General features: G+C 41.0%; 1 protein-coding gene across 1 annotated transcript; it reads right to left on the bottom strand.

Annotated features, from left to right (window-relative positions):
- Positions 1–3,028: 3,028 nt before the first annotated feature.
- LOC131891063 (uncharacterized) lies at positions 3,029–14,168 on the bottom strand. The gene is made up of 4 exons (XM_059240560.1): positions 13,879–14,168; positions 13,560–13,781; positions 7,048–7,850; positions 3,029–5,000 (listed from the first exon to the last, which is right to left on the bottom strand). Exons 1-4 carry the CDS (start codon positions 14,015–14,017, stop codon positions 4,941–4,943), a joined length of 1,224 nt encoding a protein of 407 aa, XP_059096543.1. The 5' UTR covers positions 14,018–14,168; the 3' UTR covers positions 3,029–4,940.
- Positions 14,169–15,889: the final 1,721 nt, after the last annotated feature.

Here is a 15,889-nt window from a genome sequence, read left to right as displayed (position 1 = left end):
TCATGTCTATTTTTAACACTTGGTTAGAACTAGAGTAGATTGCATGTGGTGGAATCATTTTTTCCACACGTTGCGCACGAGGCTCTAATTTGGAGTACTGGGCATAGCTTTTTCAGCTAACTTGTGGTCGGTAGGAATTAAATTTGAGGGAAAATGGCAGAACAAGCATGTGATGATTGCAAACTAGCCTCTTAGAGTAATGGTCTGCTTTTCATCTAAATTGGTTGATTAAATTGTCTTCATTTTTGGTAACAATTGTAATCTGATGTTACACGTGTGCTCTTTTTTTTCTCAGGACATAAATTTTACGCCATCAAACTCCAGGATTCTCTCTCGGATAAATCTCACACGCTATATCATCCAAAATCTGCATTGCAACAAACAAGATCCATCTGATTCGAAGTTTAAATTTTTTTTTTTAACCACAATGTTTGAGATTCTCACAAAATTGCCCAGTCCAGTTAGTGTACTGATGTTAGAGGGTTAGGGAATCGGAATTTAATGCTTCCTTTTTGCTCATTCACTTTCAAGACATATCATTAGAAAACCAAACCTTGATAAAATGGCCAAGGGATAAAGATTACCAAATACATATACTCCCATCTACATAAGGTAAATGTCATATTCTTTATCATCTGATGGTTCGAGACATTGCAAGTAATCACAAATGACTCGAATTGTTCCATGTGCGTTATGTGTGTTTGTTTTTGTCTAAATTTTCAATTTTTTAGCTTTTCTCTTTGAACCCTCCGCATTTCAGACCTGACTAAATCCACTGCAAATTAAGCTCACTTCATTTTTTATTCTTAGGCTCCATAATATGCAAAAACTCTTTTAAGAGTTTTTTGAACGCTCTTGCTTCGCATTTAAGGCTTGGAAGTTGTCAGAGTTGTTCAACACATGCCAATGCACTTTTTTCATTTTCCCGATTTTTTTCTTTTTTTTTCATCGGTTTTTTTCCGATTTGTCGCCAAAAAAGGAATGGAATCCCCGGTAAAAGAAATTAAAAGACATGAATTGCCCACGGGATGGTGGGCAAGGTCAAGCACGGTAAAATATTTAAGCCTGCAATGAACAAAAATTGTCAGATCGAGATGGGCCTTGTACGTAGGCCTGGTCTTGGAATTTGGTTCAAAAACTGATCCAAATCGGCTTTAAAAGATGGCATTCAATCATCTAAGAAGTAGAATCGTCTACGGTAGGAGGGTAAAGGATTATATTGGCTAGGAGCTCTATATAGAATGAACGAGGATTTCATGGTTTTGATTAGTCTAATTTCATTATATAAGCCCCTACGGTCATTCTCGTTAAAATATATTCCCGGATTCGGAGGTGGTTTGTCAATGCTTTTAAGAACATTTCAAATAGGAAATATTCTATGTGTTCGTTGAGTATTGTTACGTCCTAGCTGTTTTAGCCTCTCCCAATAGAAGGTTACGCATGTCAGATATCCTACGGGAAAAACTTCGTAGGACCATCTCTACTCTTTGAGTTCCTGCATAGCCCACTGGTGCCCAAACAGGAGTTGCATACTCCCGATGGGGTTGAACAATAGATTTGAAAAGAGTCAGCATAGTCGTTGAATCGCGGGATTTAAATGTTCGGTAAATCCATCCGCATGTTTGAAAGGACTTCGCTACCTTGACTGAAATGTACTCATCGAATTTTCTAGTATCCAGAATGATCACCCCCCAGATCTGACCCAACTTGTTGAATGGGGTTTCCCCTCTGTCTACGTACCTTAAACCTGCGGGGACATTACTGAATGATATAAGACTAAATTTAATACCATTAAAAGCCATATCATTTGCCGATACCCATTTATATATAGTTTTCAAATCGTCCCCTAACCTCGAAGTGCAATCATCTGTTCTTCCATAGACCAACTTGGTGTCGTCTGCGTAACAAGACTCAGTGGAGCTTGTTGCTAGATGTTGTTTTAGCCACTCTAATACATTGTTTACCCTCTGTTAAAAACCCTTTTATGAAATTTAACACCTTCCCCGTGAACACCGTTTGAAACTAAACGCTAGAGTAGGAGCCCGTGGTCCACTTTGTCGAAAGCCTTCCTAAAATCTAGATATACTGATACATGAACCAAGTCATGAGTTTGTAATTTTGATATAATATTGTCGATATGCCGAATCAGTTGCGTAATGGTAATGTGACGCGAGCGGATCCCGTGTTGCCCCGAGGGTATAATGTCATTGCTATCCAAATCTTATATCAGCTTAGCCTTCATGATTTATTCAAGTAACTTGACAATACTGGACGATTGGTCGACAATTGGCTGGGTTGGATTAGTCACCCCGTTTGAAAATTTTCTTCATTAGCATTTGTCACTGATTTGATTCAAAAATCTACCCTTTTTTATCTATTTTGCTTTCTTTTTTTCTTGGAAGCAGTTAAAAACAAAAGTTAAAAACATTACAAACGACTTCTTGTCTTTTGCCCTATTAGGTGCTTTTGCTTGCTTCTCGTCTTTTTCCTTTTTCTACAAACTTTATTATCTCGCTTTTTCCACAAACTTTGAAGATTACGTCTCTTTCTTTTTCATTATTTTTTATTTCTTACTACATAGAAAATATCAAATATCAAGTAAAGTATTTGGAAGTTGGTTCTTGACTAAAGCACCAACTTGTTGTTCTGTTCTGTAGTAAAAATCATTAAAGTTTTGCTATGACGCAAGCTGTTTTCGTTCAGAGTAAATTTTCAGTAACTTAGCCCACTGCACTGTTTAGCCTGCCGTCTCCAATATAATTTAGGTGAGAAATAAAGCACGCTATCACGATTTTGTAAAATAGAGGGCATATAATGAAAGTATATGCACCCTTTTCCAGGTTTTTCTCCAATTTTGCCTACTTCCATTTCTTGCTCTTCCATATTTTGTTTTACTATTCTATTTCAAAAAGTAAAGAGACCGAAAGACATCTGCATTTTTCATTTCCTTTGTATTTTTTGCCCTGTTAATTGCAATTTTAAGTCAATCTTTTAACAACCTTGGACGCTACCCACAATGAGCAACCACCGCGAACATTGGTAGGAGTATTTTCATGCTGGATAAGTTCCAAGCGCCTATCTCCACGAAGTAAGAACTCTGAAGAACTCGTCCCGGGTGTTTGTTGCAACGGAGATTTAACTTGTAAGATAACATGCATTTTGAACGGGACCATTACAGTCCTTGGGTCTTTAGATGTGAATCAAATTACCATACACGTAATATCAATGCATGAAAGGTATATCGGTAATTCATGAAGCTTGCTGGTTTCAAAATCATGCAACCCAACACCGCATTATTTTAAACTTAAAGGATGGCAACCAATTTTTAGTCGTTAGTTGATAAAATATCTTTAACGCAGTAATGTCACATAAGTGGTATTGAACTGGTACAGGAATGCCATCAATTGACCAATAAATGTGGTAATGTCCAGGAAACCAAGAAATACACTCAATTGCACCATTCTTCCCGCCACATTAAGACACGATGCTAAAATGTGGGGTTAATACAGTATATGTTTATTAAGTTCTCTACACATATTTCAGTTTGAATAGCATTTTAACTTGCCAAGTCTCGTTCCTTGATTTCGGATGTGTGCCAGTTCAATTCTCAGAACATAAAGTCACGTAGTCCTCGATGTAACCACACAATGACGAACCGCACCGTAGAACTAGTGCTCTCAACCTGTTTCATGGTTCAAGTTTGAGAGGTATTTGGAGAAGCCCTCTTGTTTGGGTCAAACCATGTAGGTGCAAAAGTCAGAACGACGAGTGGAAATGCGTTACTCCATTCAAAAGCGAGGTTGAAAGATATGAAACTCTTTTGTCTTTTTAGAGTATGGTCGATCAAGATTATTGCTTCGTTTCCTCTAAGTCAATGTCAACTGAGGGAATCAGTCCAAAGACAAACAATGCCAAGAAACATGATTTGTTGAGGATACGCTTTACTGGAAACACTTTGAGTTTAAGCCTATATATATAACAATCTTGGTTTTAGCCCTTCTATGTTGGAGACAGGAATTTTCCTTCCACAGTATCTTTTAATGTTTTTGCTTGATGGCCTCATAACGGTTATCTTGAAGGACCACCTGTTTCCCAGATATATCTTTACTCCATTTCTACGAATTTGTCAAAAAGAAAGAAAAATGTAATTCTGGCTAACAAACAAAGTTCTGTTTATTTTTTGGAGGGCTCCCATGTTGGTTTTTGGAAGCTACTGATCGTTAAGCATGAGGGAAAATATTAAAAAAATGTCCGAGACCCGAGCCCGTTTTTTTTAAAGGCAAGGAGTGAATCTAAGATCGAGAAAAGATCCAACATATGCAGTGTAGTACGAGCTTTTCTCGATCTAAGATTCACCCCATGGCTTAAAAAAATGGGCTCCGATCACTCAAGAGCTTAGTCAAAGAGTTTAAATCACGGAACAGGTGCTCAAAAAATCACGAACACTCGTTTCCTATTTCGAATTGGCCGGGCCATTTCCTACTTTTCAAGAGGTGGATGAATAATAGACGAATAGAGAACAATGATTAATGGTGTTTTGAAACGATTCCTCACATCTTTGAAGCCTGGATGACCAATAGCTTCTCGCTTGTGGGTGGAAGTCAATGTGATTACAAAATTTGAAAGATTATAGGCATTCAGTTTGGCTTCTTCCCCTTACCACCCAATATCTTGAATTAGTAAACCACAGCAGTCGTTTCAGAAGGTCATCTTCGTTAGAGGAGCCAAAGTTGGGGGCTCTGATGACTTGTTTTGAGAACAGGGAATCATTGAAATCGACATCCTTTGGTCCGTATCATTGGGATTGGTCTTTCGCCAGGGTGTGCACTAATGTGTAATTAGTGCCATTGTGAAAATGGTTGAAATTAAAAAATCACGAGATCCAGAGCAAAGCAAAGGTGGAGTGAACCGATGACGGTTGTGATATTACGGTGAGGGTTTCAATCAATGTCACAAGTCAATGTAAAGGTGGAGGAGTCTGGACTCCCGCATCCCACTCTCTGCAAAGAAGTACATATAATGCAATACTCGTACTAGCAATCCATTCATTACCAGAACATTGGGGAGAGTATCTAATCCATCTCGTTCACCCCCAACCCCTACTCTCAAGTCTCAAGTCATTTTCAGTCAGATTGAAAAGTGGGATGAGATTTCACTTGGACAGACATCCTTTCATTGACTAGCTCTTCGAGTACCTGAAGTCAGGGAACAAAGCCAGAAGATCTTCATAATGAATGACTTGCATCACCACAACTCAATTAGACAAAGGCCAGTGTAATTAGGGAAAACAAAGAAATCAGTTCACTTTCCCTGGGATTCCGGTCAATTCATCAACATGCCAGCATTTGTCGACGATTTCACTCGCGTGAATTGAAGTTATGCTCTACAACGAGTGCTGTCAAATCTGAGAAAGTAGGGTAAGCTATTCGTCAGAGCCATGTGTAAGTTTGTCACCATCTTGGTGAACACAAACGAAGCAGAGCAGAGCTGATCCATTGAGAAACACTTTTTTTCATAGGATCATACCGTTTTTGTCGGCTGTTTTTGTCGGTCGTTTTAAACCCCGGTAGTTCTAAACTAGTTGTGCTGAAAACTAATTTCAGAGGGATCAGCTTAGAACTTAGGAAAAATCAATCTAAGAGGCTTTTTATGGATGCCATTGCATGTCGAGATGTCATAAAAAGTGCATCAAAAAGTATGGGTTAACTAGTTTTGCGTGTCTAAATCATGTCTAAATCTTCTACTTAGGTACTTACAAATCCGCTTTCAAATTCTTTTTTTTTTGCAAAACAAGTCAAGTTTTATAGCGAAATGTTCAAGTCAAGTTTTCATTTGGCTACCACATCTGTATTGTTAGCACAGATCGAAAGTTCGACATCATTTTGAATGCATATTTATACATAAAGATAGCGACGGACCCAACAAAATATACCAAATAGAACAGCTGTTTTCTAGAGCACGTTACTTTTTGATCAACATCAAATCAACTTCTTGTAAGCCCACGTTTTACGGGGAGATATTAATTACCAATTTCGTTACATTTGCTATTTTACGCCCCTAGGGGTTGAACAAAATGACTGAAACTTACGCAACTTCTAGTAAGTAAGGCCCAACAAGAGCAGAGTAGGCAAAACCTCCAAATAGTGGCCGTTTTATGAATGAGCAGATGTAATATTAAAAACATGAACGTGTTTGTTGTAGTACTGTGATCATTAGCCAAAGTAACTTCTTGTTTAGTAATATAATATTTTCCCTTAGATGAGGCCACCTGACGGAGGAAAGAACCCCAATTGAAAAAATTCCAGTTTTTATAAATTTCATAATCAATTACCTAGTGCTGGGGTTACTTTCCCAATAGCGGGTAACAAGTCTGCAACTTTTCATACTTCCCAATAAACTAGAATTTCAAGAGGCATGAGAATTCCACTTTCTACATGTAAGAAGATTCATTGAACGTTGAAGAGGATACTAATACATTTTGACCGCAAGGTCCTCACCCCATCGAAGGAGCGCGCCACTTTGTATTTTACGTAATCCTGCTCATTTTAAAATTCAAAGGCAAGTTTGACATCTCCAACAATGCGAGCGAGTCTTATAAATAGCTACAGATAGGTTAAAGTCAACGTAGAAGGATATTGGTAAATCCCTGCCTGCCTTAATAGATCCGGTCGACTCTGTCAAAAAAAAAAATCTTTAAAAAATCACGAAAGAAATCATGGTCGGTTCATTTGTCAAGCCTCACATTTTCTACCTCTTACAAGCAGTGGCTTTCGATGTTTATCCGGCATTAAATCAATTGAAGAACAGAAGGCCAATCACATAGCTTATCAGCTAAGGAAAGATAAACAGCTCTACCCATTACTTAGTTAGCACACTGCTATCAGAGGTCGAGAGCATTACATTCACAGTGTTGCTCTGACATCAAATATTGACGAATGTTTGTCAGGGTCCCGTATTTTACAGATCATTTGATGAATTTGGCCACTTGATTCTTACTTATTGATTGGGCTTTACGGTGAAGTGTAAATCAATAATCGCATGTCTTACTTGTTCAAAGAATTGACGTTTCAACTTCTCGATGCCTCGATTATGGCCACTCTTGGCATCGTCTTCGGTGTTGGCACTCTTCTCCAGAACTTTTTGTTGTTGTTGTTGTTGTTGTTGTTGTTGTTGTTGTTGTTGCTGCTGTTGTCGTTGCACAGCTTCCTTTTTCTGGGCAGGGCTTTTGGTTCTCGGAGGAGGAATTGGCCTTTCAGTCTTGTTGGAGCACGATCTTGCACGATTATCTTTTCTGGGAGGTCTTTTAGGAGGCAATCCGGGTTCAGGGGAATCTCCACTTGAGTTTCGGCCACTATCACAACTCGCCGTCAATTTTGGTGATGAGGATTCCCAACTCTGACCTTGAGACCTCTCCATGGAATTGCGATGCACAAGCACGGGGGATTTGGGAACTTGTATTTCACTCGAGCTAATCCGAACTAAAGATACGTTGGAAAAGGCCAAGTCAGAAGAGGTCACGGATTTGGATCGAGTTATTGAACCCACGTCCACTTTGGTCCTCTTCGAATTTGAAGCCGATCGTGAACGAACACCATCTTTATAGAACCATAACTGATTTTCAAGGCTCTCCGTAGACTCACTTTGGCGAGAGTCTCTAGCAAATTTCTCAAATTTGCTCACTCTCCCCGCTATATTTATGCCTTTGGAGACGATCTTAGCCTCAGAAACGCCAGCTGATGGGCCTTGAGATTCGTTTTGGGGCGGTAAAGGAGGCCTTCCTAATTTGGCACGAGCCCCATCCATGGACGATGTCAAGAAGAAATACTCCGGGTTGTTCATGCCTCCAAAGTCTGAAAATAATAACGAAATAACGATTGGGCAAATGTTCAGTTTGTTATCGTGGTGACCCACTTTATCTCACATTCTACCCGAAGCAAGTTTGGTTGGCCTCAAAATCCCCTCTTGAACAAATGTTCAAAACCCTTGAGGTTTGGCTATCTGTGGCTAATAAGCTCCTTTTTACATCTGTTTGCCACATTTGGAGGAGACCGTGCCCAAAACTTGGATAAAAGAACCCAATAAAGTATGTGGAACCGGATTGACACTCCGATACTTTTGAAACACGAGCCTAGAAAGGGTGAGAACTAAGAAGCGAATCAGCGTGAAAAGACCCGGGTTGGGTTCCGCTTTGGAAAGAGCCACCAGGATCAACAGGCAGCTTGAGGCCAGTGAATTTAAATGCAAAAACTCTGTCGGAAAAGGAGTGTGAAGAAATTGGGAGCCAGATGTTCATTTCTTTCTAGCACAATTTAACATGCATGGCAGACAAAGAACAAACCAGGCGCTACAAAATACAAAAATGTTAAGCACCTTCATCTTGGCAGGTAAATTGTCAACATTTGGCTGGAATAAGTGAGTAGAATTTCCTCCTCCAAAACCCCAAGATTTGGACCTGGATGGGTGCACTTTGAAACGTGGGAGGTACGGCCATTTCATACCAATCATGTCTTGAGGCCAAATTTGTATTTGCATAAAGATATCGACGGGGGATTCATGAAGATTGAGGAACTCAGCGAGATGACCTTTGGCTTGGGCAACCCTTTGATCACGAATCAATTACGCAACGGGAAATGCTTTTTTGTAAATCTCAGGAAGGATTGTAACATTTGAGGCAATTGCTTACATTCTTGTGTACGACTGGAATCCAAATGAAGCTATTCAGTTCATCTAAGTTTCGGTACTACCGTGAACTTTTTATCTTTCCCCTGTTAACGTTCAGATCTTGAGATAATAATATTCATCCAATCATGTATCTGAGGGCTTATAATTCACCTCAAATTTCTAGCTTTGCCTGTGCTCTCAGATCTTAAATATCACATTGGCGCTAACGTTGTCCTGTCAATAAGCTCATCATCATTCGTTGACAGTCCGGAAGCATAAGTAAGAAGCAATTGGTTGCTGAAGCTATTGAAGGAAACTCTGAAAACCAGACTTGGAGACCGTGTATTTCCTGGAAGTGAGCTTGTTCAAGAACTTGATGTGGTTGAAGAAGACGATGACGTCCAATTCATCCTATTGACGCAAGAAATGTCTTGAGAACCTGCCTCTGGCACTAAAAACCGTGATTTGGCACATCCCAAAGTGACTGTGTCATTGGGACATGCATTCCCCACCTGACTCTGGGAAGCTTTCAAAATGACCGCCTTGATTGGGGATTTATGATTCGTTTCAACGATTTGCCTGCCGTGATGACCATTCCCCTAAATGGCCATTCAAGATGTCAAATCAATACCTTTGGACATGTGCATCTACAATTCTTACTACATCGGATGCTACTACTACTGTACATGTATAACAACTACTCGTGCTACTGAAAGCATCAGCCACCATCCACCTATACCGTACATACATGCACAGCCGGCATACATGGGTACGTACGAGCTTGGGTGCCATGTGGGTTGTAAATTCCAAACTGAGAGAGATTGCCAGTTTCTGATAGCTGCTCATCATTCCTCTCACGACCAGTATTGTCTCCTTTAGAGGATCTCATAGTAAGGAAGAAGATAAACAAGAGAAATGGAAGAAAAATTTCGCCCTTAGCAGGTACTAGACCAACAATCTACTCACGCCCATTCTCGATTACACGTACTAACCAACGCATTGACTCTCTCTGGAACGAACACTTGAACAGCATTATCACAATCGTCATCCCCGTGTTCTCTCTTTCACTTCTCGCCCGATTGCCATGAAGTTCGTGGGCATCAAAGTTCAGGAATTTCAGAGAACCCCTTCAAAACCAAGCCATGAAATGGACATTAGATTTCACTTGCAACAAAATTGATCAGAACCGATTTCATCTCGGATGGATCATTCTGTGCGAGCTTCATCTTCACACGCATTTCGAGCTGATCACATGTTTCAGAAAAGGAAGAAATCTCTCGCCGTTCATTGACGAGAGTTCAAGTTAAAAGCAGTGCAAAATGAGAGGAAGTTCGGCGGAACCCCTCTTTCGCTAGATAAATGTTGGATGATCCATATAAAGGCTTGCTATTACTCACCGAACTCTCAGGTGCCCACTACCAGCCAGGGGGCATTAATGGGCTCACGTTTCAGGTAATCTAGGTTAAGCTTGAAATCCTTCGCAAGGCGGAGAATTGAGTTTTAATAGAATAGGTTACATCACTCCCTGCTTCCAGCAATGGCCAGTTCTGTTATCTTTATTTTCAGATTGATGGTCACCAACATTAGTACTCGTGCAATAAGATCGCGTGAATGAAACAACCGTAGAAAAGGTATTGCCCTACAACTTTAGTATTGTCGAACCTCATTTGCAAACCTATCCAATAAAGGGTTCGTAGCTCGACATGTACACTCGCTCGTTGAAGTGCCAGGAATTTCTAGTTCAGTCAGGAACAAGAAACAAGAACATGCCAGATGTGTTTTGAAAACACCGATTTCATCCCGGCAAACTAGGAGCAAACACTGAATTGGAAGCTGAATATATTACGACCCAGTCAATCTCTGGACTCGGGACTCGGTTTGGGTGGGGTGAGGGGGTATATACTAAATGGTGAAAGCAGTTGGACAAAAGATGTCTTTATCTGTCCTAAACACACCCACCGGAGAGGAAAAATTAAATTTCAAGAGCTGGTAGAAACGAAATACTTCGTCTCGTTTTCTAGACTAATTGGCCAGAAGGTAGAAAAACTCCTAGGATAGATGCGAATATATGATAGTGATGCCTCTATACGTGCATATTTGCTTGTTTTTTGTCGCCAATTCCAGATCAAAAAAGTGACAAAAGATAACAAGGGATAAGGCGTTTCTCAATGAGGGATAAATACAAAGAAAGACTTGAGCAATTGTCTAACAGCCTTGTAGCCTTGAAAGAAAATTGACAAATATAAATCTGATTTGACTCCAACTGTTCTTGGCTATGGCAAATATGCAAAACTAATGCAAGACTTTCCGAACCAGCCCATCGCATTAGCATGAAAATACGAAATTCGCTGGGTGGATAGGAATGATGCTGAGTTATGGGTTCATGTCTAGGCCAATCATGTCTTCATTCATTGGGTTAGATGGATTCGTGTGAGCAACTTACTATTGGCTGTGATCTTCATTGATCAGGTTAGATGGATTCATGTGAGAAACTCACGATTGGCTGTGATCTTTAGGTTGGATTTGGATACAAAATACACTGTCGCCTTGTTGAACTAGGCATGGCGCGTTCAACCGACTGATCGAAAAGAGCATCACATACGGCGAAAAAGTAATGACGGTAAATCACATATTTTTCAAATTCTCTCACGGCTCACTCCAAAGCTCAGGGGTCTACCAAGGTATCAGTTTTGTTTTGGAATTGAACGGAATGACCTGTCATGACTTCAGCTCCTCAAGGGCTCATCACACACTCAATACTGCGGGTTCACCTGCTCATGAGCAAAACTCGCCGCCACCAGGGATGCCGTCTCCACCCGAAACATTCAAGCAAACAAGCTGGAAACGTCCTCTGAGACTTCATTTCAAAGTGGTTGTCTCCCCATGGATGTTTTTCGCTCAGTGGTAGTCAGACTTATTATCGGTCCTGCTCTTGGCAATCCTGAGCGTAATCAGGGATGCTGAGATCATTCTCTACCGGGAAGAAGTCGGAGCGCTCCTCAAGTACATCAACGAGCACCTTCTCCTCCAGATTTTTGTTTTCAATGACGTCGTCCATCGCGCTCTCTCCGTTGAAAGTGCAGTGGTGATAGAGTAGTACCCTTGTAGAAGCTCACAAGGAAGACGAAAATGAGACCAAGAAGTAACGCTACCAGATCCCAATATCCACAGCGAACGAACAAGTCTTTCATGGATGCGACGTAGTTCTATCCCAATGGAGCCATTTTCCACTACCAATCGTTCGGATAGATGTGTCAGCTTTGGTCGGAGTTAATCAAAAGTACGAAAATAGCCTGGATCGGGTTGGGAACATCATGCCAACTCTTTGGCAACTCTTAGCTGCGATTTCATCGGCACAGCTTTGGCTAAAAATTATTAGATGTATACTGTTACTAAGATTGATACGTTTTAGAATGCTATTATTGGTAGCAGGACTGCGTTATTTCTTTGTTGGCAATTGGGCTTAAAATTATGTCCAAGCCAAGCGCGAGAGTTTGATCAAAGATGAAGTTTGAAAAAGATAAGCAAAACGGTCTTGCCTCCTTGAATTACAATCAATTCATATGGATAACCAACCGTACTCGCACTGTTTGGTTTGTAGGTCACATTGTGAGTTCATTCTTGCTTGTATATTAGGATTTGGTACGTAAATTAAACATCCCAAAAATTGATGAAAGAGAAAACCAAGTGTCAACATGGTGCGAAAATCGACCTGGCAAAATTTGAACAAGAACGGGGATTGTTACAGAATGAGAACCGCTGGAAGGGTGGGGTTGTCGCACAAATATCCTGGAACGTTTCTTTGACGACGTAGGGGAATAAGATTTTTATGAAAGCATGGTTCTAAGTATATTTTTGAATGTAGGGGCGGCTTTACACCAGTATGGAAAACCGAGATTGAATCCGATTTGAGGGATGAAGTAGGAATGGTGCTGGGACGAGCTTTTCTCAATATAAGTCTTTCTGTTCGACCTAAGTACAATGAAAGACTGAAGCCCTCTGCTAGACTCAAGTTTTCTGCCGGACTCGCCCCAGCACCACTCCTATTTCAATCCTCAAACCGGATTCAACCTTGCTTTTCCATCCTAACGTAAATCCGCCCTAAGATACCATCTGGATTGGCACATGCTTGAATTGTTGCTCGCTCCACCAAGAGTGATTCGTACATTAGTAGACGGAAAATTGGAAATCTTCTCTATTCTGTAAGAACATGTCTTCATTTTGGTTTGTGGGCTTTGATCCACAGTAATTTTCATGTTTTGGATCTCAATATGATTGGCTGAAACGTTGGAAACATATCCAAAATTGCCAAGCGAGCGCATTTTGAGGCCAGAGCCAAACTAAAAAAAGGCAAGTTGAATCAGGCTGGCAAGAGGCCGGGGAGGCAAAAGACTTTCAGTGTCAATCCTCTAACCATTTGACAGTGGAGAAGTAAACGGGAAGCACGGCGAATTCTTTGAGACCCGATCTGACAAAGGGAGGAAATCTGGAACGTCCTCAGTCTCCGATATATTGACCACATATTGGAGCGTTACCAAACGACTGTAGCAAAAATTTGAATATTTTTGAGTCCCTTTTATCGAATAAATTCGGCTCGATATGATCATGCAAACCTTGTCATGAAAAGTAGCATTTTGAAAAAGGCGCTAAAACGAGCACAAACTCATCAGTGTTGTTCAATTGCAATAACTTTAGAGAAAAGTAATTTTCCTGAATTTCTATTGCCCCCCTTCACTCGCTGTTCTCCATAGTTCAGCCCTTGCTTTACACAAGTCTCCTTTGTACCTCTCCCTGTATGCAATAAACAACCAGATAAACTACAATGAGCGACACAATAGGATGTTAAGTCACGTAGGCAAAAGATGCATATCCACATTTGGATCGATGTCTGCCCACACCTTTGTAAGTGGTCTTCAAAATTAGGGCAAGCTGGGGGATGGTGGAAGTTTGGCGACTTCCTCTTTCATGATGGACCACAAGTTTTTGGGGGGCGGGATTGAGGTTTGGTGAGTTGCTAGGCCATTGCATGAAAATTGCATCGGACATTGATGGCAGCAAGCGGTGCTTCCGAATTCCACCTGTTTTCAGCCTCCTGGGTATGGCATCGAGGCCTTCTTTTGCTAGAATGTTCCGTCTATAGTATTGTGCACTGATATTGACATTTTGGGGTACGAAATGGGGCTCAAAGACCCCCACAAAGGAGAACATTCGCCATACCATTAATTTGGGAGAATGCTTGATAGTGTTGGTTGAAGGAACATCCCCCTTGTTGAATGGCCAAGCACGGTCGGTAGATGAATGCTTTAAAGGGAAAAGGTAGAAGTAGCTTTCGTCCCTCCATAAGACTCGCCTCCATTCTTTGATGGTCTAATTTTGCGATTCCTGGCAAACCACAATCGGGCTTCCTTCATCTGCTGCAAGAGGAGCTGTTCCTGGGGCCTTTTGTAAGATTTTGCCATAAAGGTGGTCTTTAGGTGTCTTCGAACTGTCTCTCTGGATAGAGGGTAACTAGATGAAGTCAGTCTCGAAGCAAGTTACCTCCTGGATTGGCCTCCTTTCCCAACGCTTTTAGAGATGAGAATTTTGATAACTTTTGACACATAGCTTCTCCTTCCAGGACGTGGCTGGTCTTCCAAGGTTTCACCAGCCTCTGTGCGCTTCATCTGACTGACCGGACTGACCGATCAGATTGACTTCGAAATCTGGAAATTGAAAATTGGAATCAGGCACATGACCACTTCAATTGAATACGGATCAACTACCCACTTCGATTCCATATTCTTGTCCACATAGAAATCCTAAATCTTGATTCCCGATTTCTATCACAGCAAATTTCAACCTCGTGGAAAGCTACCAGGGTTCCTCAAACTGGACATAAACTAAAGTGAAAACCGCGCAAACTTAATACGTCAGTCCAAGTGTCAGAGTGTACATGAAAATTTATTACAATAACATACGGTACATTACTGGCACTCTTTCGGTTGGCAGAATGAGAACCGCCACTGAAACCACGGGATGATGTTCCAGCACCTTGACCTTCTTGTTTTGCGGCCCAAAGGTTTGAACTCCAGTTGGGGGTTGCCTCCGGAAAATTTATTTCCAGACCGATATGCAAGAAAAGGGGATCAATAATGGCCCTGGCAGCTTGGTAAGAGTCGACTACCTCGGGGGTTCGCCAATGTTCATCGTCGAGAGTCTCTACGCACTCAACAGCCCTCATGGGTTCTGTCTCCACTCCGGAAAGAAAAGAGGGTACCAATTCAGCCACTGAACCGTCCCCTAATAGAGTACAAGGTGTCATGTAATCATCCCAGCTTGGCGAGATACGATGCCGAGGGATCACTTCGTTCCGCTTCACGGTGCTCCAGAATCGTCTCCAACGCCAGCTTAGAAATCCTGCTAAATTTGGGGAGGAGATCGACCACTACTAGACTCCTTTGTCTTTTCCCAGTAGAATTACTCTTAAAGGTCTTTTGCATTTTAGGCTTGGTCATGGCCTTGACTTTCTTCTTGGTCTCTTCAAAGTTATCCGTTTTAATAGTCCCCGGTAGTGTTGCCTCTTTACTCTCCAAAAGGTTCGCCAAAGTAACTGATCACTCATTCTAATGTCTTCTTCAAATCAATTGTAAGTTGCTCTTTCGTTGGCGCTGACTTTGACTTGTCTAAACTAATGAAATTTCTAAGAGTTTTTTCTCGTACCAGATCTGCTAATGAGAGCAAGATAATTTCACGCAACCTTAAATTTCTAAGAAAGGCATCTTACTTGAAAGCGCAACGTCCACCCTCAGCATGTTAGCCAAGACATAGAGGTCGCAATTTAGCTGGAGGTTTATCGATTAGTGGTAATGGTGGGCTTGGATCTCATTAAGAAACGGGGCTAAAACAAATATTTAGGCATTTTGGCATAAAAGCCACACGGCTTAAATATTTTTAAATACAAATACAAATTACCTAAGATTGGTTTCCTCCCTCAAGTTTCTGTAAAAGGCTACTGCTGATCATTTCCAGCCATAATGCCAGGGCAGCTGTAACAAAATTGCAAGTAACGAAATTACAGTAATTCGTGTTTTTTTTTGAAAAAGAAAATGTCATCCCATTACATTTTAAAATGTCGTAATTGTAACAACCTTAAAACCCCAAAAGTACACGTTACTCGTTCCTTTTTTCACGCTTCAGATTGGCATTTAGTTTTTAGTTTCTCTCTTGGCAATTAAAAAACAGGCCCCAG

Source organism: Tigriopus californicus, chromosome 11 (genome assembly GCF_007210705.1).
Source record: "Tigriopus californicus strain San Diego chromosome 11, Tcal_SD_v2.1, whole genome shotgun sequence".
Lineage (NCBI taxonomy): Eukaryota > Metazoa > Arthropoda > Copepoda > Harpacticoida > Harpacticidae > Tigriopus > Tigriopus californicus.
Note: the sequence above shows the minus strand (reverse complement) of the source record. Positions and strands in the feature narration are given on the sequence as shown.